Source organism: Aquarana catesbeiana, linkage group LG06, assembly GCF_042186555.1.
Source record: "Aquarana catesbeiana isolate 2022-GZ linkage group LG06, ASM4218655v1, whole genome shotgun sequence".
Taxonomy (NCBI): Eukaryota; Metazoa; Chordata; class Amphibia; order Anura; family Ranidae; genus Aquarana; species Aquarana catesbeiana.
In genome coordinates, this window is record NC_133329.1 from 298,041,081 (window position 1) to 298,067,976 (window position 26,896).

General features: G+C 43.4%; 1 protein-coding gene across 2 annotated transcripts in view; it reads right to left on the reverse strand.

The window, feature by feature from the left end:
- Nucleotides 1–26,896, reverse strand: part of KANSL1L (KAT8 regulatory NSL complex subunit 1 like) — a 206,986-nt gene that overhangs the window by 86,053 nt on the left and 94,037 nt on the right. For both annotated transcript variants that reach the window (XR_012244986.1, XM_073633544.1), the window contains exons 8-9: nt 16,051–16,137; nt 1,510–1,602 (exon numbers count right to left, since the gene is read on the reverse strand). Coding sequence is in view for 1 of the 2 variants with exons in the window: in XM_073633544.1 (XP_073489645.1) it covers nt 1,510–1,602; nt 16,051–16,137 (180 nt within the window). In the remaining variant the exon portion in view is untranslated. The remainder of the gene's footprint in view (nt 1–1,509; nt 1,603–16,050; nt 16,138–26,896) is intronic.

A 26,896-nucleotide genomic window follows, 5' to 3' on the forward strand; every position in this document is an offset into this window, starting at 1 on the left:
CATCACCTCCCCCTTCGCTGTAGCTGCTCATCCCATATAATCCTATAGGGAGCGCCATACCCCATTGTGAATAATCTTTAACTCTTTTGAAGGATCCTTAGGGAAGCTCCTTTCAGGGGGGCTGCATACCTCAATTTTTTGCCCTAAGCGCAGCCATTATACATATTTATTTAAATATTACATGATGTTCTCACAGAATGGTGTTCAGGTATGGTCTCGGAAGTACACACCAAGGGCGACCGATCTGGAAACGGCTAGGTAGCACAAGGCAATAAGCAGTTAGATTGCTAACAAAAAATTCAGATGAAAAAAACTTCAATACTTCTCTGAAGAACAGATCTATGACCCAAGGACATTAGCAAAACACTGGAGCCTCACTGAGTTGGAGTGGTTATATAGGTACACTCTAGGGGTGGTCCCAGCAAAAGTTTTTTTCCAGTGTCCAATAACCTGAAAGTAGCAGCATATAATCCATGGTATATGAATACCAGACCCTTGTCCTGCACTGTAAAATCAGGATAAAATTTTGTCATTGGCTCTACTTTAAGAATGAATTGTTCCAAAATGTCTGCAGCTACATTAATTAGAGAGAGCTTGTTTTAAATTGTTTTTACCAATTTTAAAAATATGCGAATACTTCAATATTTATAGCCTAGCTACAGAGCCACTTTTTTGTTACATTGCTTACATGGAGAAAAGTACGTTTTTTGTTTTTTTTTGGTGCAGTGCTAAGTAAATCCCCTGTAAACCAAAAATATGAACTGTAAAATCACAGCAGATATAAAAGTGTAAAGTATATAGAAATAGCCAAACCTTCAAATAGAAATTGCCTCTGACCCTGAATCTCCCCGGGGCGCAAGGCTCCTGACCCCAATGGTCTACCTAGGCCAAAGCTAGGTAGACACTGCTCCTTAGGGGCCAAAGCCGGTCTTCCAAGTACTTGGTGAGGGACTCTCCTGAATAGAAACCCCTCCAGTTGGGGAGAGGTAAAATGAGCTGAAGGCCACAGAACCTACCCCTGACATTATTATTATTTAAGGTACTTACTATATATACACTGTCAATTTACACAGCACTTTACATATACATTGTACATTCACGGTCCCTACCCTCAAGGAGCTTACAATCTAAGGTCCCTAACTGACATATACTAGGGCCAATTTAGACAGAAGCCAGTTAACCTACCAGCATGTCTTTGGAGTGTGGGAGGAAACTGAAGTACCCGGAGGAAACCCACACAGGCACAGGGAGAACATACAAACTCCAGGCAGGTAGTGTCGAGATTGGGATTCGAACCAGCAACCCTTTTTACTGCTAGGTGAGAGTGCTACCCACTACACCACTGTGCCACCCATAGGCATTAGGACAGGTACTGATAACATGCACTCTCCGTAGCATAAAAACAACAACAAACATACACGCAGTACAAAGTGCTTGCGATACATAGTGAAAAGTTGCCTTTACTAACAAATGCAACCTCAATGAAAATACAGTAATAGAAATATTTACCCAAATCATTCACCCTTGCACTGCTCCTTTCATCCGTACGTGGGCCATATAAAGACTCTGGAGTAGCACGAGCTGGAAGAGAATTGTTTGTATCTAGAGGCAAAAATCAAATAAATAGTTGGCAATGAAAGACAAAAAGTCTGGTACAGGCATGCAGCAGGCACATTCTGTATACCGGTATTCCATTGTACACAGAGAATTCAAATATGCCCCGCAGAAACCAATTAAATGCATCATGTGTAACCTATTGCTTTGTGTTTGTCTTTTAACACCATCACACAAAGAAAATATACTCCCTTTAAAGTTTAGTGAACCCAGACAGTAATCATAACCTAGTTTGGTTTACTCTGCATTACTTAAAACCCCTAACACACTTATATATAGATACTCTGAAATAATTTAAAGAACTGCTTCCAAAATAATAATAATTATTATTTATTATCCTATTAAATACATTAGTCTAAAACACTAGTAAAATGGTTGAACCAGCAGAAGAGAGTACTGGCAAACCAAATCAAGAGTGTAATGAGGCAACTTTGATTAGAGGGACCTCATGAAAGATTCATGGAGGCTGTCATTGATGAAATCTCTTTTTGAGAATGCTAGTTCCCTGGCAGTTATGGAGTTACTTTGGCTTTGTGGCTGTTTGAGTTTCTGACCCAAAACAAGAATAGAGATTAAGATTTTTTTCCCCCATTTTTCTGACACTTAGTCACAGCATGCTGTCTAATGCAAAAGTAAAAAACCAAAAATGTAATATATTGCAGATTACAAACCATTAGATGTGGTGGCTGCATCAATTTCCTCTTTTAGGTTAGGTGCACATATATGAGGGTGCAGGAACGCATGTAAATCGCATGCATTCCTGCACCTGCAGGCAAAACGCACTGCCATATATTCTTAATGGCACCCACATGCATCTGAAAACTCAGCATATTTTCAGGTATGGGAAATTGCATGGTGCATAAGCCCCATGTGATTTCCCTATGGCTGTGATTTGAAAAAGGCGCAGGGACCTTTTTCCAGTTTTTTCCCCACAGGTACAGTACTGCAACTTCAATGTTGCAAGATTTTGCGGCCGCGATTTCAGGGAATGCCTGTGTAAACTTGAGGTCTATGGACTCGCATCAAAGTCGGACCAAAGTAGCACAGGGACTACTTTGAAGTCGGTGCGACTTAAAGTTGCACAGATATGATACTCATTGGAAATCATGGGGTACGACTTGTCATGTGACTTTGCAGTCCCAAGTCGCAGAAGTGTGAAAGGGGCCAAAGGCTAGGTTTCCACTATTGCGACCTGAAAGTCGCACAATTTTGATGCAACTTGAAACAATGCCTGTGTATTCTTGAGTTCTATGGACCTCAAGTCGCATCAAAGTGGGACCAAAGTAGTGCGGGGACAACTTTGAAGTCGCTGCGACTTGAAGTCGCACAGATATGAACTGTACTCATTGGAAATCATGGGGTACAACTTGTCATGTGACTTTGCAGTTCCAAGTCGCACTAGTGGAAACTGAGCCTTAGACTTTTTTCCCCCAGGGTTTCACCTGGTGATCTGGCCAATAACACATGTCCTGTAATAGAGCGCCTCTACTCTGGATGAAGGAGCACAGGGGCACCTCTGGAAAGTAGCATTGTTAATCTAGGGGGAGAGGAGTGTGTTAGATGCACTAGCAGATTTAGATATACTAACAAATTGAAGCCAAACCCTCCATTTACACAAGCAGTTACAGCAAACATTTTTTTTTCCGTTTGGGTTGGGATGAAGGTTTTACATCAATAAATAAATGTTGATCATTATAAGCATCCCTATCAGTGGTAAATGGTTTGTCCCGACACTCTAAACTGCTACATTTGCAGGAGGAATTGAAAAACAACAGACATTGTGGCTGGATTACCACATGAAATAAAAGGGAAGAAAGCCTAAAAAAGAAAACAAATGCAGCCATCACATCTAAGAACAGTTAAGCTACAATGTAATAAATGTTTGCTTTTGGGTTTAATACATCTTTAAGTCCATCTCTCAGGAAAAAAAAAATCCCCCCTTGTAGTGGGGCTGCCCTCGTACTGCAAGATATAAATGCTCATTTAGGTCTAGTAGACAGGAAAAAGTTGTTACTTATCTGATTTTCTTTTGTTCCAGCAGTCAGTCCTCCCCCCTTCTCCGCTATGAAGCAGCCATGGCCTGTCACTCATGCCCAGTGCAAGGCTATGAACCTTGCATAGTGCTTGATGACATCAGAGGTCATCTGATCACGGAAGCATAGTGAAGAAGAGGCAGCGGTAACTTGTCTAAGAGCACAAAGGGAACAGAAAGTAAAAGTGCTTTTTTTGGTACCCAAGTCCTAAATGAGCATTTAAGTAGAAGGGCAGCCCCAATGCAAGGCAGGACTTTTACTTTCCCGGAGTTAAGGTTTAGTTCAGACAGCCAAGTAACTAGCATGTTCATAAGAAGGGCAATGTCCATACTTCCTTCATGACAGAGTCAATCTAAGGTGAATTCTTGTGAGTAATGTCCTCTGAAGACATGCATTCGCAGGAAACGCGTTGGTGCCAGAGCGACATGCTGATGTCAACACTATATGTGGTCCCCTGCTTGTGGCTCCATGTGGTGAGCACTTTTTTCCCCCCAGACAGTATCAAGCAAACCTACTGACTGTCCCCAGTGGTAAGAAGCAGCACTGCGGGGTGTCCCCATTGAGAGCATGGAGCTGGTTGACCATGTGTGCAGTGGCATCGCTATCACTAGGGGGCTGCGGGCCGCACCCAGGTGACACCTGCCAGAGGAATGACCCCCGGCCCATCGCTGGATTGAGAGAGGTGCCATGGCTCTCTCCTCTTCCTCCTTCCCCTGGCCACTCCAGTATCTCTGCTGTTGTTGCTGTGTCTTCTTCGCTCCCCGCGATGTTTGGGGAGGGAGGAGGAGAAAGAATTGTGAGGCAGAGGCATACAGCTTTGGAGTCCGGTAGCCCAGTGCCTGCATGTCCTCGGGGAAACGGCACTGCAATCGTCTATTATTGTGACATGCAGGCGGGGAGAGGTGCCAGCTGCCTATCACAATTACACACCTCAGAGCCGACGGAGCCTAGGCTCCTCCTCCACACTGACAGTACATCCACAACAGGAGGAGGAGCCTGGGAGGAGGGACATTTGTGTGGACAGAGCCGTGCTGATCTGAGGTCTGTAAATGTAGGGAGGGGAGATATACACTATATACAGTCAGGTCCATAAATATTGGGACATCAACACAATTCTAATCTTTTTGGCTCTATACACCACCACAATGGATTTGAAATGAAACGAACAAGATGTGCTTTAACTGCAGACTTTCAGCTTTAACTTGAGGGAATTTGCATCCAAATCAGGTGAACAGTGTAGGAATTACAACAGTTTGTATATGTGCCTCCCACTTTTTAAGGGACCAAAAGTAATGGGACAATTGGCTGCTCAGCTGTTCCATGGCCAGGTGTGTGTTATTCCCTAAAAAGGTCCAGAGTTCATTTCAAGTGTGCTATTTGCATTTGGAATCTGTTGCTGTCAACTTTCAATAGGAGTTCCAAAGAGCTGTCACTATCAGTGAAGTAAGCCATCATTAGGCTGAAAAAACAAAACAAACCCATCAGAGAGATAGCAAAAATATTAGGTGTGGCCAAATCAACTGTTTGGAACATCCTTAAAAAGAAAGAACACACCGGTGAGTTCAGCAACACCAAAAGACCCGGAAGACCATGGAAAACAACTGTGGTGGATGACAGAAGAATTATTTCCCTGGTGAAGAAAACACCCTTCACAACAGTAGGCCAGATCAAGAACACTCTCCAGGAGGTAGGTGTATGTGTGTCAAAGTCAACAATCAAGAGAAGACTTCACCAGAGTGAATACAGAGGGTTCACCACAAGATGTAAACCATTGGTGAGCCTCAAAAACAGGAAGGCCAGATTAGAGTTTGCCAAACAACATCTAAAAAAGCCTTCACAGTTCTGGAACAACATCCTATGGACAGATGAGACCAAGATCAACTTGTACTTGTAGGAACTGCTCATGATCCAAAGCATACCACCTTATCAGTGAAGCATGGTGGTGGTAGTGTCATGGCGTGGGCATGTATGGCTGCCAATGGAACTGGTTCTCTTGTATTTATGATTTATTGATGATGTGACTGCTGACAAAAAGCAGCAGGATGAATTCTGAAGTGTTTCGGGCAATATCATCTGCTCATATTCAGCAAAATGCTTCAGAACTCATTGGACGGCGCTTCACAGTGCAGATGTACAATGACCCGAAGCATACTGCGAAAGCAACCAAAGAGTTTTTTTAAGGGAAAGAAGTGGAATGTTATGCAATGGCCAAGTCAATCACCGGACCTGAATCCGATTGAGCATGCATTTTATTTGCTGAAGACAAAATTGAAGGAAAAATGCCCCAAGAACAAGCAGGAACTGAAGACAGTTGCGTTAGAGGTCTGGCAGAGCATCACCAGGGATGAAACCCAGCGTCTGGTGATGTCTATGTGTTCCAGACTTCAGGCTGTAATTGACTGCAAAGGATTTGCAACCAGGTATTAAAAAGTGAAAGTTTGATGGAGGATTGTTAATCTGTCCCATTACTTTTGGTCCCTTAAAAAGTGGGAGGCACATATACAAACTGTTGTAATTCCTACACAGTTCACCTGATTTGGATGTAAATACCCTCAAATTAAAGCTGGAAGTCTGCAGTTGAAGCACATCTTGTTTGTTTCATTTCAAATCCATTGTGGTGGTGTATAGAGCCAAAAAGATTAGAATTGTATTGATGTCCCAATATTTATGGATCTGACTGTAGTCACAATGGGCAGATATACACAGGGTGTCTGTTACATTGGGGGAATAACACAGGGGCAGTACAATGGTGGGGGGATTTACGCTATGGGAGATTAAACTGGGAGAGATTTACATGGGGAAGGGGAAATTACACTATTACACTGGGAGGATTTTTACTGGGAGGATTACAGTGCGGGGGATTTACACTTGGGGGATTACACTGGGCTGCTCAGTCTAAAATGTCTGGGTCTATTTTTTGTCCCAGTCCAGGCCTGGGTGACACCATTAAGTAGGAAGTGATATCCGACCGTGATAGTGTCACCCCATCCGTGACAGTGCATGAATTGGCGCACTGGCATAAACCACAACATTTACAGGGGCCAGTTTGAGGTGCGCACCCCGATGGTGCGCTGCCGTCCTGAAACTAGCCTGCCCAGTGCTCTGCAGAGCACTGTGGCAGGCTAGACAGGAGAGAGACCGATGCTCTAGCCTGCCCAATGTCTACTGCTCTGTCCTGCTCCTGCTGTCAAAGCACTGCAGCAGGCTAGGGGGGAGAGCTGTGCTGATGCACTAACCTGCTCAGTGCCCCAGATTGCTCAGTGACCCGAAGGGGGCGGGGGGAGTTGACACCATATTTTTTTTTTTTACCGCACCAGGTGACACCAACCTAGTGACGCCTCTGCATGTGTGAAGGACCACATTGACGCAAACACGCATGTTGCTGATTTCCTCGGGCAGCTTTATTGTCGGGGAATGCATTTTATCTCTGTTGCTCATGAATAGTGGAGAGGATTTCCATTAGCTAGTGGAAGACACTTTCCTGACACCTTCATGGCAGCACACACTGGGTTGTGACTCCGCCCCACAACCTGACAGGATTGGTTAGCTATGAATTTGAAGGGGAGACACCTCGCTGCATTCTCTTTTCTATCCTCACGCGACAGATTGGGATAAGCAAGGTTGCTCCTGTTTACAAGATTAAAGAAAAAGCCTCTTATCGCACTCGCCCCAGCAGGTTCAAGCTCTCCTGTTTGGAAGTCCCTCCTGTACAGTCTCTAAAGGAGCTTCTATGGAGGGAACCCCCGTTCTGGTGGTCTCAGGGGGCGTCTGGATGTCTGGCACAGTAAGCTTTAATGAAGCTTCATATATTGCAGTGGCCTCTTCTCTATTATGCCTGTCCTTTTTTTTTGTCAATTAGGTTTTTTTCCCTGCTTAAGGCGATTGCTGGTACCTGTTGTCCACCACTGTGGAACCATCATGGCCGCTGACGCTCCTCCTCCGCTCTGCACGCTCTCTATTGTGTCCAGAGTCAGGTTACTGCCTTAGGTAAGGTTGTGCCCTTTTACAAAATGGCGCAGAGGCATTCGGGACGCTCTGCGCATGCGCGAGAGCATCATTTTGCCGCGATGGCGGCGCCAGATTTAAAAACACAGTCTCTCTGTGTTTTTGCTGAAGTTAACTAAAAAAGCTGGATTTCGCTGTCTGTTTCACCTGCTTTGCCAGAAACTAACTCAGCAAACTCAGGTAAGTCGGATCTACTGCTCCAGACTCTCTTCAGCCTTTTAAAAAAAAAAAAAAAATTTTTATAAAATAAATAAATAAATATTTTTTTTTCCGCCTTATTCCTCTTCAGACTTCGTGTCACTATTGCTATGGAGACCACTGCCCGCGCAGACGACCATCAGCAAACTAGGTAAGAGGCCATCCGTCATTGGTAAGTATTGAAGAAGGGGAGAAAAAAAGAGCCGGACCACTAACGCTGCGTTTTTGGCAGCCCTACCAGGTCAAGAGCCGCAAGTTCAAGGCATGGAAGAAGATCAAGTCATGCGTCAAGCAGGAGGTCCCGCAGAAGCCGTTCAAGATCTTCCTCCCGCCACCGAAGACATAGCCGCTCACGTCACAGCCGCTCACGCCGCAGCCGCTCCCGTCATAGTCGGTCACACCGCAGACGGTCACCTTCATCACACCGCCACACCCGTCCTGCAGCAAACGCTTGCTGGGTATACGGCGCGCCGGCCTTGCCAGATAAACTAGCCTGCCGCTCATGCTTCAATGAGGCGACAAAGGAAAAAGAGTTAGACGCAAGAGTGGCTACGGAGCTCATAAGAGAATCTGTAAGAGAATCCATAAGGGAGACAACGGCACCACTAACGGATAGGCCTACTCCCAGCACATCGGCAGCAGATTTCCATCAACCCCAGGCATCAGAATCTTCCTCCGGAGATGAAGACCAGGAGATGTCAGCAGGCTTTGATTTTTCCCTAGTTGAACTTTTTGCAAAATCAGTTAAGGAACCGATCAGCTGGAAGAAGATAAAGTGGAACTGCAGAAAGTTCGGAAATATTTCCCAAATTTAAGAAAAGATCCAGAAAACTTCCCTTTTATAGGTGAACTGGAAGATCTAAGATGAGTGGGAAAGATCTGATAAGCGGTCCAGTCCCACCAACAGACTGGCAAAGATGTATCCTTTGAAAGAGTCTAAAGTCAATTCATTGATGAACGCCCCCGTTGTCGACTGGGCGCCAGGCTCAAGAACTTCGTACAGATCTGGTCAAGTCATATAAAGGATCTGTGGACTCTATCCACAATCAGATTTGGACACAAATGGAAGTTTATGGGCAGACTCCCAGGAAATCACTTCCAATCAACCAGACTGCCATCTTCACTAAACAAAAGGAAGTTACTAATAAAATATATAGTAGAATTGAAGCAAAAAGGAGCAATTCTGAAAGTTCCATCAGGTCAAAAGGGGAGGGGTTTCTATTCCCCCCTATTTTTGGTAAAGAAGAAGACCGGAGACTTGCGCCCTGTATTGGATTTAAAAAATCTCAACAGGAACATCAAAATAGAGGCTTTCAAAATGGAGAGTCCATAATTCTGGCAGTAAACCTGGGCGACTGGAGGCTATCAGTAGATTTATCAGACGCTTACCTACATATTCCGATTCATCCCGCCTTTCAAAAGTTCCTCCGATTCTCCATCAACAAATGCCACTTCCAATTCCAGTGCTTCCCTTTCGGCATCTCTTCGGCTCTCAGGACATTCACCAAGGTCCTGCTACCCTTGGTTGCATACCTCAGGGAAAAGGGTCTTCGAGTCCACCATTATTTGGACGACATCCTGCTCTTAGCAGAAAATCGGGAAACTTTGCTATGTCATCGTAAGATCCTACTCACGACTCTCTAGGACTTTGGTTGGCTAGTCAATTGGAAAAAGAGCAGTCTGCAACCCACGCAAAATATGGTATTTCTAGAAGCGGATCTGAACACCAAATTGAACAGGGTACAACTCCCTCAGGAGAAAGTCCAGCCTCTAATACAGAAGATGCGGAGATTACTGTCAGCGAGGCATCTACCAGCCAGAACCTGTTTGAGTGTGCTAGGCTCCATGTCTGCAACTCTACCCATGGTGCAGTGGTCACAATGGCACATGAGAGTCCTGCAAAACTCCTTTCTAAGGCAGCGGGATGGAGTATTGATGCGTCAGACCATTCCCATTTCCAGACCAATGAAGCAATCAGTATGGTGGTGGACACACTCGACCAACCTCAGAAGATACAGGCTGATAGTTCCTCCAGACCCGGAAATAGTCACTTGGGATGCCTGCCAGAACGGTTGGGGAGCTCACTTTCAAGATCAAGCAGCGCAGGGCCGATGGCAGTTCCAGGCCCAGGGTATAGTATCGAATATACTGGAACTCAGGGCAGCTTTCCAGGCTCTCATGGCATTTGCACCATCCCTCAGAGGGAAGAACATGCTTATCCGGATGGACAACAAGGTGGCAGTGTCCTATATCCAGAAGCAGGGGGGTACCAAGAGTCTCACACTGATGGAGGAAGTCCATCCTATCTTGGAATGGGCACAGGCACACCTAACAGACTTAAGGGCAATATATGTCCCTGCGGCACAGAACATGTTAGCCAATTATCTGAGCTGAGAGACTCTCTCGAACAACGAATGGTCCTTGAGCCTCCAGGCCTTTTCACTTCTTACGGAAACGTGGGGAATGCCAGAGGTCGACTTAGCAGCCACACCTGCGAATACAAAGTGTCAGAGGTTTCTGTCAAGAGCGTCGTTCCCATCAGCCGAGGGAATAGATTGTCTAATTCACCCATGGAACTTCAAGTTGGGGTACATATTCCCTCCAACCCTGTTAATTGCAAGATTCCTGTTCAGGCTCCGAAATGCCTCAGCCACAGTAATAGCAGTAATCCCACTTTGGCCGAGAAGACCATGGTTCACGACCCTATTGCAACTCAGCCTTCAGCCTCCAATCCCTCTTCCGGTAACCCCTGATCTGCTGTCTCAAGGCCAATTTCTACACCCAGCTCCAGAGAAGTTGCATCTGACGGCCTGGAAGTTGAAAGGGCTGGGTTAAGGGAACAAGGCTGTTCTCAGGAAGTAATATCAACCCTGATGCAAGCCAGGAAATATACCACCAACACCACCTATACAAGAATTTGGAGCAAGTTCTTTTTCATGGCACAGCAGAAGGGATGGAACCCCATTGCTCCAGAACCTTCTCAAATCTTAGAGTTCCTCCAGTCAGGAATCGACAAAGGCTTAAGTTCAAGTACCCTTAAGGTACAAGTATCCACTTTGTCGGTCAAAACAAGCACTAGATGGGCATTACATCCTCTGGTAATCCAATTCCTGAGAGCCTGTCTGAAAATCAAACCTCCCAAGAAACCAGCTTTTCCATCATGGCACCTCTCAGTAGTCCTTGATGCCTTCACCAAACCTCCTTTTACTCCATCCGAATCAATCTCACTGTGGGATCTAACTCTAAAACTGTCTTTTCTCATTGCAATTACATCAGCAAAGAGGGTATTTGAAATCTAAGCACTGATGGCATCGGAACCTTATCTAGTATTCTTCCCTGATAAAGTAGTACTAAGACCTTCAGACCACTTCATCCCGAAGGTAGCAACTTCCTTCCACTACAACCAAGACATTGTTTTATCATCCTTTACTAATGATCAAGGTGAACCTCATCCACTGGATGTTAAAACAACCATCATTAGTTACCTTGCGGCTACAACTCCTTTTAGGAAGACGGATACCCTCATGGTCATCCCTCATGGAAACAGACAAGGTCAAGCGGCTACTTCACGTACTAACGCCTCCTGGTTAGTCAAATCCATCAAGAAGGCATACTCCATTCGCCATCTGGCAATTCCTGAAGGCATCAGGGCTCACTCGACCAGGGCAGTGGCTACATCCTGGGCAGCATATTGCAGGGTCTCATCGGAGACAATTTCCAAAGCAGCGACTTGGTCCTCCAGAGACACTTTCATCACTCACTATAGAGTGGACTCTGCTCACTTGGCTATGGCAGACTTCGGTAGATCCGTTGTTAGAGCCAATTCTTCTGCATTATAAGGAATAAAAATTATTTTCTTGCACCCACCCGCCTGGCGAGTTATTTCCCAGTGTGTGCTGCCATGAAGGCGTCAGGAAAACGGAAAATTGTACACTCACCTTTCCGTAATTTTCCTTTCCGGACGCATCTTCATGGCAGCACACAGATTTCCACCCCGTTTTATGGTGATATATCTACAGAGAATGCAGCGGGGTGTCTCCCCTTCAAGTTTATAGCTAACCAATCCTGTCAGGTTGTGGGGGCAGAGTCACAACCCAGTGTGTGCTGCCATGAAGATGCGTCAGGAAAGGAAATTTACGGAAAGGTGAGACAATTTTCCGTTTTTTTTCCGGTGATATTTATCATATAGTTTGGACCTTATTTATAATTATTTCTTTTTTATTATCATTTTAGAATATTGTGGATGCTTTTTGCACCTTATGAATGCTGTGTTGATAGCACATGCTTTAACCACTTGCCGACCGCTGCACGCTGAGATATGTCGGCACAATGGCAGCGGTAGGCAAATGGGCGTACCTGTACGTCCCCTTTAAGAGTCGGGGATAGCAGGCGCACACGCGTGCCACGTACAGCGTGACCGTGCCCAGCAGACTCGATGCCTGCCGGTCTCCCAGCGATCGTATCACGGAGCCTCAGAACAGGGAAGTGCCTTTGTAAACAAAGCATTTCCCCGTTCTGGCTTGTGTCATGACAGAGATCACCGCTCCCTGTCATCGGGAGCGGTGATCGCTGTCATGTGAATGGAAGCCCAACCTTCCCACAGTTAGAATCACTCCTTAGGACACACTTAACCCCTTCTTTGCCCCTAGTGGTTAACCCCTTCACTGCCAGTGTCATTTACACAGTAATCAGTGCATTTTTATAGCACTGATTGCTGTATAAATGACAATGGTCCCAAAATAGTGCCAAAAGTGTCCGTGTCCGTCATAATGTCGCAGTCCCAATAAAAAAAAATTTAAAAAAAATTGCAGCTCGCTGCCATTACTAATAAAAAAAATTAAAAATAAAAATGGCATAAAACCATCCCCTATTTTGTAGACACTATAACTTTTGCGCAAACCAATCAATATTCGCTTATTGCGATTTTTTTACCAATAATATGTAGAAGAATACGTATCGGCCTAAACTGAGGAAAAAAAAAATGTTTTTTTTATATATCTTTGGGGGACATTTATTATAGCAAAAGTAAAAAATAATGCGTTTTTTTTCAAAAATTGGCACTCTTTTTTTGTTTATAGCGCAAAAAGGAAAAGAAAACCGCAGAGGTGATCAAATACCACCAAAAGAAAGCTTTATTTGTGGGAAAAAAAGGACGTCAATTTTGTTTGGGTTCAGCATCGCATGACCGCGCAATTGTCAGTTAAAGCGACGCAGTGCCGAATCGCAGGTCAGGAAGGGGGTAAAATCTTCCGGGGCTGAAGCGGTTAAGCTTGTGATATTCTATATTTGGAGGCGCTGCATTATTTTCTTTGAAAGCCTGAAGAAGCCATGATGTTCTGGCGTCCATTCTCAATGCCACCAAAAGTGACTATTAAGAAAAAAAAAGATAAAAAGACCATACCCACTACCACTAAATGTTTCTGTAAATGTTCCCACAGTCAAAATACTTAATTACTTTCATTTTATCATTGTCACAATTTTCTAGTCACAATCCAGAAAAGATTCAGAATGCTGAGGGATTGAAAAGTCCTAATCCTTTTTCCACCTACTACACTCCCCCCACACACAAATCACAAAAAAAAAAAAAAGTCTGTAAAACATCATTTTTTGTGAAATCTGCAATTTGCGGTTGAATATTCCTCTTGAGCTAATCATGTCAGAGCAACTGTTTTCTCAATGGCATTCCTTATATTTTTATGGCATGTATTCGTCATAGTTTACACTTGTAAAAGGAAATTTGTTAAATTCATTTTAATGTAGAAAACCCCTTTTTAGTGGAGAAGTGTAGTGCAGGGGGTCATTCACACTATATTCCCAGCAATCAGCTGAATGACACTTGCTCACAGATCAAAGGTTACTCATTGCAATTTACCTTTCTCTTGTTAAACAAAAACCCAACACAGTACATGCATTGTTTTCTAAGTGGCACATCGGAGTGCTGGGGAGTTTTCTTGTGTTGTGCACTTACGGTCAAATGGCCATCTCACATGACGTTTCTTGGTTATATATTGACAGTCATCTACTAGCATTTCTATTTTCAGTGTTTGGTCTTAACTGTCGTAAGTGAACTTGTACAGAGGACAAGGTTAACATCCAGCCAAGCTTTTTCTAAATGTAGTCATTTGTTCATAGGTATTAGTGTGCCCACTTCTACTGTTTAGCATTGGAACCACACTTACCTAGGTATAGGATAACTTAACCCTAAAGAACAGTTCTTACATGATTCATGAAATAAATTCTTATGCTACATACGTGCTAAAAACACAAAATTCATAGCAAGTATTAATACTCAATATTCCCAAAAAAATTAAATAATATAACATGCACTTGTTAAAGTGTTCGTTTTTATCAACATGTCATAAAATGTATAAAGTATCCAATGCAGCAAAAGTCCATTCACAAAGTGCCTTATTCTTCAATCAAAGTGTATAACCCCTTCACACCGGCCGTGTGCAAATTAAGGTTTATTGCTTGAAGGGGTTATACCGGGGTGATGTCTGCAGCTGCAGGCATCGCCCCGGTACCGTTTTTTAGAGCCAGTGGTTGGCTTTTTAGAGACAACAACCGATGTGCTTGGCTGTTATCCTAAAGGAGCAGGAGGGGACGTCCCCCCCATCCGCCGTTCTTCCCGGGCCTTCCTTCCCACCGGGAGGCCCGAGCCACCAGCCGGCGCGTCTGCCGCCTAGGCTGAGACCCGAACAAAGCCAGCTTCAGCTTTGATCGGGTCTCCGAAGTAAAATCCTGAAAGCGACGCCACTTCCGGTTTACTTGGCTGCCAATGGCGCAGATTTTTTAAAAATGATAGTATTCAGAATCGCCGATTTTGGCTATCTGAATACTTTCAAGTGCAAAGGAGGGATTTTGGGTCTTTCAGACCCCTGATCCCTCCATAAAGAGTACCTGTCACCACCTATTGTCACAAGGGATATTTAAATAAAAGAAAAAAAAAATTTTTAAAGCGCCCCCATCCCCACTCAGCAAAGAAAACGCATACGTAAGTCGTGGCCGCAAATGTAAACAGTGTTCAAATCACACATGTGAGGTATTGCCGCGATTGTCAGAGTAAAAGCAATAATTCTAGCAAAAGACCTCCTCTGTAACTGTAACCTGGTAACTGTAAAAAAAAAAATTTAGGTGTCGCCTATGGAGATTTTTAGGTACCGTAGTTTGTCACCATTCCTCGAGTGTGGAATTTCAAAGCATGACATGTTAGGTATCTATTTACTTGGCGTAACATCATCTTTCACATTATACAAAAAATGGGCTAATTTTACTGTTTACTTTTTTTTTAATTCATGAAAGTGTATTTTTTTCCCCAAAAAATTAAGTTTAAAAGAGCACTGCGCAAATACCGTGTGCATAAAATATTGCAACGATCGCCATTTTATTCTCTAGGGTCTCTGCTAAAAAAATATATTTAATGTTTGGGGGTTCTAAGTAATTTTCTAGCAGAAAATACAGATTTTAACTTGTAAGCAACAAATGTCAGAAACAGGCTTAGACATGAAAGGGATAATCTTCTCATTCACTTTATATTATTTCTTTGGGAATATTGAGTATTGATATTTGTTATGAATTGTAGTGTTTTTGGATGAATTAGCACATATTTAGCATATGCATTAATTTAATGGTTTATGTAAGACCTGTTCTTTGGGGTTATTTTTTTCATGTGGCACAGACTTAATTTGTGAATATATGATGACTTTATGTGACTTCCAACAACATTCATCCACGCAAGTGTCTAACTTTAATGTATCACATAGAAGCAGGATTTAAATTAGCACTTATATGCCTCTAGGTATATGGTGTGGGCACCAAGGAGGTACCAACATTTACCCGCAGCACTTTTAAGAACCCTAGAGATACAACCGAATGCCAGGAAAAACGTTGGTACTTCCACATAGAGCTATAGTTTGCCTGATGAGGCAACCCATCACAGATAAGCCATGGGAATTCGAGGAAGTGGAACTTAGAGGCAAACTTTGACACTACCCGGAAGTGTTGGAGTTTTGACTGTCTGTATCTACAAGCATTTTGAAGTTGCTACAGGTAGAGGTGCCTGAACTTTTTAGCTAATTCTAGAGACAATTTCTTAGTAACTAAGAAAAGTTGTGAGAGGTTTTAAAAAGTTAAACCATTTTAAAATGGAAAGGAAAATTAGGAGCTGTCCAAATAAAACTAAACATTTGACCAGGCGTACAGAAAGGGTGGTGAGTGTTGTCCACATCATCTCCTCCAATTTCTCTGTTCTTCAACAAAGCACCAAGGTATAAATGAAGAGGAAGGTCTGAAAGACAAATGATTATACTTAAACAAAAAAATACACTATGCATTTTTCACATCACAAAGCATAAAAGCAAAACTAAGGCCTCTCATTAAAAAAAGTGTACCGCAGCACCGAAGTATATTGAAACTTACAGTTTTCTCTTAGTCACCTGCAAAGTCCCACAAACTCTGCCAATGAAGTCTACCTAATGCAGCTTCATGTGATGGTGTGGCAACAATGCTGCACTGCTCCTGAATTCAGAGCAGAGTTGTTGCTCTCATGTAGGCTGTGCGTGCTGTTACTACAGTGTGATAAAAAAAAGTTACAGGGGGTGTGGCCATCAGCAATGTCAATGGTGATTTACAAGTCTGTAGCTTGTCAATCAGCAGCTGGCCACACCTAGTCCTGCCCACTGCTTTCTGGATATTTTTCACTAAACTCATTCTTATTCCTGAACTTCTCCTTTTCCCCACTAACCTCCTTTTGTTTGGAACAAGCAGTGCATGTTAGCTGTGGTTATGTGTACTGCTCTGTGCACACTATAAATCCCATAGTTCATAGTCTCTAGTCCATCTCAGGAGCAATCAAAAGAGGGTGGCTACGCTTCTACATACAGTGAGACCATGGACAACAAACATAGCTACCCTTTAACAGGAAGTAACATCACACCAGCAAAAAAGAGGAATTTTGAGAAGGCAGAGAGCAATAGAAGGTACTTATCTGAGCTAAGAATACAGACTTGAATACAGTTTTTTTTTTTTTTTTTTTTTCAGGAGCCTTTAGTTTTACTTTAGGCTGGGCATATCCAGTACATTAGTGAATCGTTAGACAAATACATACTGTCCAACCATCTCACAATGTGTTTTGGCCCTTATTTGGCCTTATTTAAGGCCCCTTTCACGTGGTCGGACAGTCCAGGTCCACCTGTCAGTTTTGACGGCGGACCTGAACGGGCGCTTCCATGCTAGTCTATGGAGCGACGGATGACAGCGGTGACATGTCCGCTGACATCCGATCCACTAAAAGCAGGTGGATGCCTCTACATTCAGATCTGTCGCTGGCGGATCGGATGAGATCTAATGAAAACGGAAATGCTGTCCGTTTTCGTCTGATCTCTCCATAGAAACCAGTGGCGCTCAACAAGCCCCTCCCCGCTCAGTGAGCAGAGAGGGACCTGTCATCCGAGATCTCCCGCTGTGCCGGCGGATCGAGGCGGACTCCGTGGAAGCGGATCCGCCTCGTGAGAATGAGGCCTTAGGTTCACAACTCTGCGGTTTGTGAGGGTGTGTTTATGCAGGCACAGCAGCCCATTCATTTGCATCTGTAGGAAACACAGGGAAAAAGTCCCTGCCCCTTTTTCCAAAACGCACTAGCTGGGAACCCACATGGATTCACAGCTCCCTGCAGTTTCCTGCACCCAAAAACTCTTTAAGATTTCCAATGTGTGGGGGTGCCATTCATTTTTAAAGCACCCCCCCCCCTAGTCTGCAGGTCAGGAACTGATGCGATTATGCACCAGTTCCTGACCTGCATATGTGTGAATCTAGCCTTAGTTGGATGAGGCAGTGGAGTAGGGAGGAGAGGTGTGCATAGACAGTTCTGACACCAGGGAAAGCAATAGCAAATCAGACAAATGTTTCTAGCATGATAGCTTTGGTTCAGATAAAGTTTTCCTCAGAGCTTTCATGCATTTCTTAGTAGATCTAGGGTTCTCCCATTTATTAGTCAGATCACAAGCCTGGCATCCAGTGTTCCTGGGCACATCTCCAGTTTATTTTTTTAAGTTTTCATTGTGGCATGCACTTACTTGGGACTATGACTGTCATTTGTTCTTTTCTCAAAACTGCTTTATTTTCCTGCAAAATTGTGTCAAAGGATTTTTCATATGAAGAGAGCATCAGCGCTTTTCAGAAGCACAACCATGCCCAAACATCACCTCACATTGTCCTGAGGAGTGTGACAGCATTACATTTCCCATGACCACTTGCAAGGAGGAGCAAATGAGGTTGAGAAGCAGCCAGCCACTACTAAGGAGGAGATCCAATGTCTCTGTCCCACCCAAGGAGCAGTAAGGGAGATGTGCTGATGTAAGAAATGTTGGCACATTGTGCTGTAGTCCAGATTACACATGTGGGGCAGCCAATGCTGTTTACATTTTGAATACATCTGTGGCAGCCCGCTACTACATATTACATTAGGGCTGTATTTCTGGCACGATCACTAGGTCTTTTTTAAATGGGAATAAGGTTTTGTACACATGTGGCACATCACAGCGTAGGCTAATGCAAGGCTGCGTTTACCCGCATGGGGTGCACAGACGTTCAGTGCATCCCCGTTCAGGCAGTCCTATTCTTGTCAATTGGGATGCAGCATTTGTGTCTGTGTAGGTGCTGTGTCCAAAATGATGTCAACAGGACTGCCTGCACTGAACTTGTGCACCCCATGTGGGTAAACATGGCCTTCACACAGGAGTATGCAGCAAGGCCTAACGGTTAGGGAGGAAATTACCGGGGCGATATTGGGGTTGATTTACTAAAACTAGAGAATGCAAAATCTGGTGCCGCTCTGCATAGAAACCAATCAGCTTCCAGGTCTTTTTGTCAAAGCTTTACTACCTTCCACCCGCTGTATAGTAAAATGACGGTGAGCGGGATCCCCTCTCATTCTGGGGCAACGTCATATGACATGGCCCCAGTGTTGCGGCAATCGAGCCGTGACCCCGATCTCGATAAAGAGCCGATGATGCGGCTCTTCACCCATGGACACAGCTGATCACATGTAAACATGGAAGTGCCATTTATCGGCTCTACTCACCTCACACTGACAATGTGAGGAGAGCTGATCAGTGGCATCTCCTCGCAGGGGAGACTGTACAGGTAATCGGGGCACTGATCATCAGTGCCCTGATTATCAGTTCAGCCCCAGCAGTGCCCATCAGTGGCACCAATCAGTGCCCAGTGGCGCCAATCAATGCCCATCAGTGATGCCTTTCAGTGCTGCCTTTCAGTGCCCATAAGTACCTGCTCATCAATGTTGCTCATTATTGCCCATAAGTGCCGCCTATCTGTGCCCATCAGTGTGGCATACTAGTGCCTTATCAGTGTCACCTCATCAGTGCAGCCTATCAGTGCCCATCAATGCACATCAGCGAAGGGGAAAAATACTTATTTACAACATTTACAGACAGAAACTAAGAAAAACTTTTTTTTTTCCTTTCAAAATATTCGGTCTTTTTTCGTTTTTTTAGCAAAAAAAACAAAAACTTAGCAATGATTAAATACCACCAAAAGAAAACTCTATTTGTGGGAAGAAAATGATAAAAATCTCATTTGGGTACAGCGTTGCATGACCGCGCAATTGTCATTCAAAGTGTGACAGTGCTAAAAGTTGAAAATTGTCCTGGGTAAGAAGGGGGTAAAAGTGCCTGGTATTGAAGCAGTTAATTGAGCAAGCTGAAATTAAAACCATGCACAGCTGCACCAGTGTTTGCATTCTCCCGTTTTAGCAAATCAACCCTATTGTGTATGCTCACCTCATGTTTTCCTTTTTTAATTTGAACATACATACACACATAGGGGGTTATTTACCAAAACTGAAGCGTGCAAAATCTAATGCAGCTCTGCATAGAAACCAATCAGCTTCCAGGTTTTATTGACAAAGCTTAATTGAAGAAGCAGAAGTTAGAAGCTGATTGGCTACCATGTACAGCTGCACCAGAATCTGTGTGCACCAGTTTTTGTAAATCTCCCACATAGTGTATCTCTCTCCATATATATATATATATATATATATATATATATATATATATATATATATATATATATATATATATATATATATATATATATATATATATGCACATATACATACAGTGGGGACGGAAAGTATTCAGACCCCCTTAAATTTTTCACTCTTTGTTATATTGTAGCCGATTGCTAAAGTCATTTAAGTTCATTTTTTTCCTCATTAATGGACACACAGCACCCCATATTGACAGAAAAAGACAGCATTGTTGACATTTTTGCAGATTTATTAAAAAAGAAAAACTGAAATATCACATGGTCCTAAGTATTCAGACCCTTTGCTGTGACACTCATATATTTAACTCAGGTGCTGTCCATTTCTTCTGATCATCCTTGAAATGGTTCTACACCTTCATTTGAGTCCAGCTGTTTGATTATATTGAATGGACATGATTAGGAAAGCCACACACCTGTCTATATAAGACCTTACAGCTCACAGTGCATGTCAGAGCAAATGAGAATCATGAGGTCAAAGGAACTGCCTGAAGAGCTCAGAGACAGAATTGTGGCAAGGCACAGATCTGGCCAAGGTTACAAAAAAATTTCTGCTGCACTTAAGGTTCCTAAGAGCACAGTGGCCTCCATAATCCTTAAATGGAAGACGTTTGGGACGACCAGAACCCTTCCTAGAGCTGGCCGTCCGGCCAAACTGAGCTATCGAGGGAGAAGAGCCTTGGTGAGAGAGGTAAAGAAGAACCCAAAGATCACTGTGGCTGAGCTCCAGAGATGCAGTTGGGAGATGGGAGAATGTTGTAGAAAGTCAACCATCACTGCAGCCCTCCACCAGCTTTATGGCAGAGTGACCCAACTGAAGCCTCTCCTCAGTGCAAGACGCATGAAAGCCCGCATGGAGTTTGGTAAAAAACACCTGAAGGACTCCAAGATGGTGAGAAATAAGATTCTCTGGTCTGATGAGACCAAGATAGAACTTTTTGGCCTTAATTCTAAGCGGTATGTGTGGAGAAAACCAGGCACTGCTCATCACCTGTCCAATACAGTCCCAACAGTGAAGCATGGTGGTGGCAGCATCATGCTGTGGGGGTGTTTTTCAGCTGCAGGGACAGGACGGCTGGTTGCAATCGAGGGAAAGATGAATGTGGCCAAGTACAGGGATATCCTGGACAAAAACCTTCTCCAGAGTGCTCAGGACCTCAGACTGGGCTGAAGGTTTACCTTCCAACACGACAATGACCCTAAGCACACAGCTAAAATAACGAAGGAGTGGCTTCACAACAACTCCATGACTGTTCTTAAATGGCCCAGCCAGAGCCCTGACTTAAACCCAATTGAGCATCTCTGGAGAGACCTAAAAATGGCTGTCCACCAACGTTTACCATCCAACCTGACAGAACTGGAGAGGATCTGCAAGGAGAAATGGCAGAGGATCCCCAAATCCAGGTGTGAAAAACTTGTTGCATCTTTCCCAAAAAGACTCATGGCTGTATTAAATCAAAAGGGTGCTTCTACTAAATACTGAGCAAAGGGTCTGAATACTTAGGACCATGTGATATTTCAGTTTTTCTTTTTTAATAAATCTGCAAAAATGTCAACAATTCTGTGTTTTTCTGTAAATATGGCGTGCTGTGTGTACATTGATGAGGGAAAAAATGAACTTAAATGATTTTAGCAAATGGCTGCAATATAACAAAGAGTGAAAAATTTAAAGGGGTCTGAATACTTTCCGTCCCCACTGTATATACACACACACACACACACACACACACACACACACACACACATACATATACAAATACAAACACACACACACACACACACAGGTCATTCACAAAAGCATTTAAAATGTTGTATTATATATAGTATTATATAGTAGTATATATGTAACTAATCTAGTCTAATCTAAACACAGCACTATAGGAATCAATGGGGCCATACAGCACACAGCTGCATCTCCAAATGAAAAATGTTTGCCACACTAAGTGGCATTCAAAAAAGTAGGACGCCGCTGCGTCTGGGGCTATATAAATCAGTAGATTTTATGCAGGCATGCATATAAACACGTGTACACATAAAGTTATTAGAAGAACTGCAAGTGTCTAAACGCAAGTACTTTAGGTGCATATTTTTTTACACAGGATTGTCTGAAAGCTCTGCCAACAAGAACCTGCATTCCATTCAAGAAAACAAGCAAATGCCCATGTGAATAAAGCCTAAAAGCTGAACTCAAAATAATCTAGAGTGGGTGACTAGGGACAAAGAGATGGTAAATGTATTAAATACTTTCTTCAGCTCTGTGTATACAAAGGAGCATGGGGAAGCTCATGTCCATAAAGGGGGTGGTAGTGACACAGCCCCAAATGATTCACAATGGCTCAAAAGTGATATGGTCCAGAAATATTTAGACAGAATAAAGGTGGATAAAGCACGTGGACCAGATGACATCCACCCACGGATCCTAAAAGAATTGAGCTCTGTCATTTCAAGGCCATTGTTTCTAATATTTAAGGACTTGTTAATGACGGGAATGGTACCACGTATTTAAAAAGGGATCAAAGTCTTTTCCAAGTAACTATAGACCTGTTAGCTTAACTTCTATAGTCGAGAAGATACTGGAGAGTTTAATAAAATACCATATAGACGAGTTCTTGCTGGAAAAAATATTTTAAGTAACAGACAGCATGGATTCATGAAAGACAGAGGTTGTCAAACAAATATGATTTATTTTTATGAGGAGGTAAGTAAAACCTTGGACAGAGGGGTGGCTGTGGACGTGGTATACTTGGATTTTGAAAAAGCGTTTGACACAGTTCCCCACACACGGCTCATGTGTAAGGTAAAGTCTACAGGCTTGGAAAGAACAATTTGTAAATGGATAGAAAACTGGCTAAAAGACAGAATTCAGAGAGTAGTGGTTAATGAGTCTTACTCTGAATAGTCTAAGGTTATCAGTGGTGTACCCCAAGGTTCAGTGCTGGGACCCTTACTTTTTAATATCCTTATAAATGATATAGGGTCTGGGATTAAAAATACCATTTCTGTCTTTGCTGATGACACAAATGCCGCGTACACACGAGCGGACTTTACGGCAGACTTGGTCCGGTGTACCGGATTTCGTCGGACAATTCGATCGTGTGTGGGCTCCAGCGGACTTTGTTTTCTCAAAAGTTGGACGGACTTAGATTTGAAACATGTTTCAAATCTATCCGATGGACTCGAGTCCGGTCCAAAAGTTGGCTCGTCTGTATGCTAGTTAGACGGACAAAAAGCCACGCTAGGGCAGCTATTGGCTACTGGCTATGAACTTCCTTGTTTTAGTCCGGTCGTACGTCATCACGTACGAATTCGACGGACTTTGGTGGATTGTGTGTAGGCAAGTCCGTTCATTCGGAAAGTCCGTCATAAAGTCCGTCGAAGAGTCCACCGGGCAAAGTCTGCCGTAAAGTCCGCTCGTGTGTACGCGGCATAAGCTATGCAGTGGAATAACGTCCTTACAGGATGTCTCCAATTTACAAGCCAACCTCAGTGCTCTGTCTAATTGGGCGACTATGTGGCAAATGAGGTTTAATGCTGATAAATGTAAAGTTATGCACTTGGGGGCTAAGAATATGTATGCATCATACATACTAGGGGGGGCACAACTGGGGGAATCAATGGTGGAGAAGATCTGGGAGATTTGGTAGATCATAAGCTGAATAATAGCACGCAATGCCAAGCTACAGTTTCCAAAGCGAGCAAAGTCCTTTCTTGTATTAATAGAGGTATGGACTCTAGAGAGAGAGATATCATTTTTGCTCCTGTACAAGTCATTAGTAAGACCTCGTCTGGAATATGCAGTTCAGTTTTGGGCACCAGTTCTCAAAAAGGATATCAGGGAACTGGAGAAAGTGCAGAGAAGAGCAACCAAACTGATAAGAGGCATGGAGGAGCTCAACTATGAGGAAATATTAGAGGAACTGGATTTATTCTCTCTTGAGAAGAGGAGATTAAGGGGGGATATGATCAACATGTACAAATACATAAGTGGTCCATATAGTGAACTTGGTGTTGAGTTATTTACTTTAAGGTCATCACAGAGGACAAGGGGTCACTATTTACATCTAGAGGAAAAAAGATTCAAATCTCCAAATACGGAAAGGTTTCTTCACAGTAAGAGCTGTGAAAATGTGGAATAAACTCCCCCCAGAGGTGGTTCTGGCCAGCTCAGTAGATTGCTTTAAAAGTCAGGATCAGGAAGGATTTTTTTCCTTTGCTCTAGCAAATTTGTTCATGCTTTGCTGGTTTTTTTGCCCTCCTCTGTATCAACTGTGGGTATAGGATTGTATATATGGGTTTGTATTTTTTTTTGGTTGAACTAGATGGACTTGTGTCTTTTTTCAACTAAGTAACTATGTAACTCTAGGCAGGTACAAAAATAAACAAATAAATCCAGTTATGTGATAATTAGAATCTTATTTTTTTCAAATGTGAGCAGTGTAAGTACCTGAAATTTACCCAGTGTCAGCCTTTTCCAGTCCCTGCACAGCTGGATTAGAGTGTGAAAGGAAGAAATGGTATAAGGTGCCAATTAGTGAATGTGCTGACTGGACTGGAAGCATGTTGGCAGGAGGAGAGAGCAAAGTGGCCAAGAGATGGGCTCATGACTGTGCTGCTAATCTTTTTCACTGTACAGTCATAGGCTGGGGCAGGTCCAGGGTAAACAGTGCTCAGAGAAAGTGGGTTGAATGATCCTGCCAATCAGACTGAGGACATCCAGGGGCATAAAAATGTACTCCTGGGACATCACTGGATTAAAGGTGAATACTATACGCTGGTCTTTATATGTTATCCTTTAATGGGCCACACTTTATCTTGTTATGCTTGGCTGGAGTTCTGCTTTAAGTAGGTACCTGAGGAGCACACACTAAAAAATAAAGTGAGTTTAGAATGGTCCTAATTGGTTTTAATGTAGGTGTGGAGCCATGTGTGCTGCCCACATATGACTAAACCCTTTTCCCAGATTGAGACCTAAGCTTTATCTACAAAGTAGCTGTGCCAACCCTCTTCTATTCAGAAATCCAATGCTGAAGCCTAAGCAGTCAGTACAAGTTCTGGCATCAAATTCTCAAATGGCACGGGGTGGGTCTTTGCTCCACTTGGGGGCTTACAACAGCCATACATGTGTGATGACAATGCCTGGTATTGATCTTTGCGGCTGGAACATTTGTTAATCAGATGTCTGTGGGGAACTCTAAATGCTAACTTCCTTTGTGTGCTCTGCATCAGGGGTCCCTTTGACACAATAAAAATAATTTGGAATGTACGTAGTTTTGACGCTTCTTTGCACTGCCTCTCCTTTGACGTAGCAAGTCTTAATGAGATATATTTGCAATCCAGGGAAAGCAGGTCAATCTCTTACTGTAGACCACGTGAATCAGCTATAAAACAACCAACGCGTTTCAGCCGTAATCACTAAAATAAATAAAGCTTACCTAAATTCATGGTCACATAATATTATGAGTTCTGAGTCTACCATCTTTTCACTGCAATGGTCCCACTTTGGGTTTCTATGTCACTGATGTGACGAGCATTGGCTGCTCAGTGGCTGGCCCCTCTTGGGCACCAGAAGATTGCATAGCGAAATAACCCCTTCCCGCCAACCGTACACAGATATGCGTACTCGGCTTTCCGGGGTTATACTGGGATGATGCCCGCAGCTGCAGGCATCATCCCAGTACTGTTGTTTACAGCGGGCGATCGGCTACCCGAGTATAACAACCGATGCGGCTAAAAGCCGCTCGGCTGTTATACCGGAGGAGTGGGAGGGGACATCCCCCCCTCCCGCCGCCTCCCGCCGCTCTTACCAGGCCTCCCGTGCGATCGGGAGGCCCGGTGTCCAATCGGCTGCCTTCGGCGGCTGGGGGCGGGCTGGAACGAAGCTGTGGGCAGCTTCGTTCCAGTCTTCTCATTGTAAACGCGGAAGCGACGTCATGACGTCACTTCCCGTTTACTTGGCTGCCAATGGTGCCGGTTTTAAAAAAATATACAGTATTCAGAATCGCCATTTTCGGCGATCTGAATACTTTCAAGTGCAAAGGAGGGATCGGGGGTCTTTTAGACCCCCGATCCCTCCATAAAGAGTACCTGTCACCACCTATTACTGTCACAAGGGATGTTTACATTCCTTGTGACAGCAATAAAAGTAAAAAAAAAAAAAAAAATTGTTAAACACAATTTATAAAGTATAAAAATAAATTTAAAAAAAAATTTTTTTTTAAAGTGCCCCTGACACTGCGAGCTCGCGCAGCGAAGAAAACGCATATGGAAGTTGCGCCCGCATATGTAAACGGTGTTCAAATCACACATGTGAGGTATCGCCGCGATCGTCAGCGCGAGAGCAATAATTCTAGCCCTAGACCTCCTCTGTAACTCAAACCTGGTAACCGTAAAAAAAATTTAAAGCATCACCTATGGAAATTTATAGGTACCGTAGTTTGTCGCCATTCCACGAGTGTGTGCAATTATAAAGGGTGACATGTTTGGTATCTATTTACTCGGCGTAACATCATCTTTCACATTATACAAAAAAATTGGGGTAACTTTACTGTTTGGATTTTTTTAAATTCATGAAAGTGTCCCTTTTCCAAAAATTTGCGTTTAAAACACCGCTGCACAAATACCGTGTGATATAAACTATTGCAACAATCTCCATTTTATTCTCTAGATTCTCTGCTAAAAAATATATATATAATGTTTGGGAACTCTAAAGTAATTTTCTAGCAAAAAATACAGATTTTAACTTGTAAACACCAAATTTCAAAAATAGGCTTAGTCATGAAAGGGATAAGATCACAAAGAGGTGACCTGGAAGCAGTGGTGCCTAGGGACATGGATGATGGACTTAAGCTGGCCATACACTGGAAGGACAAGAGAAACCCATCAATTCCCCTATTCATGCTAAACAGTGTGGATGGACGAATCTCCCTTACCAACCATGGTCTTCTGACACCCATGGCTGTCAGAATACCCAAACAGTGACTACT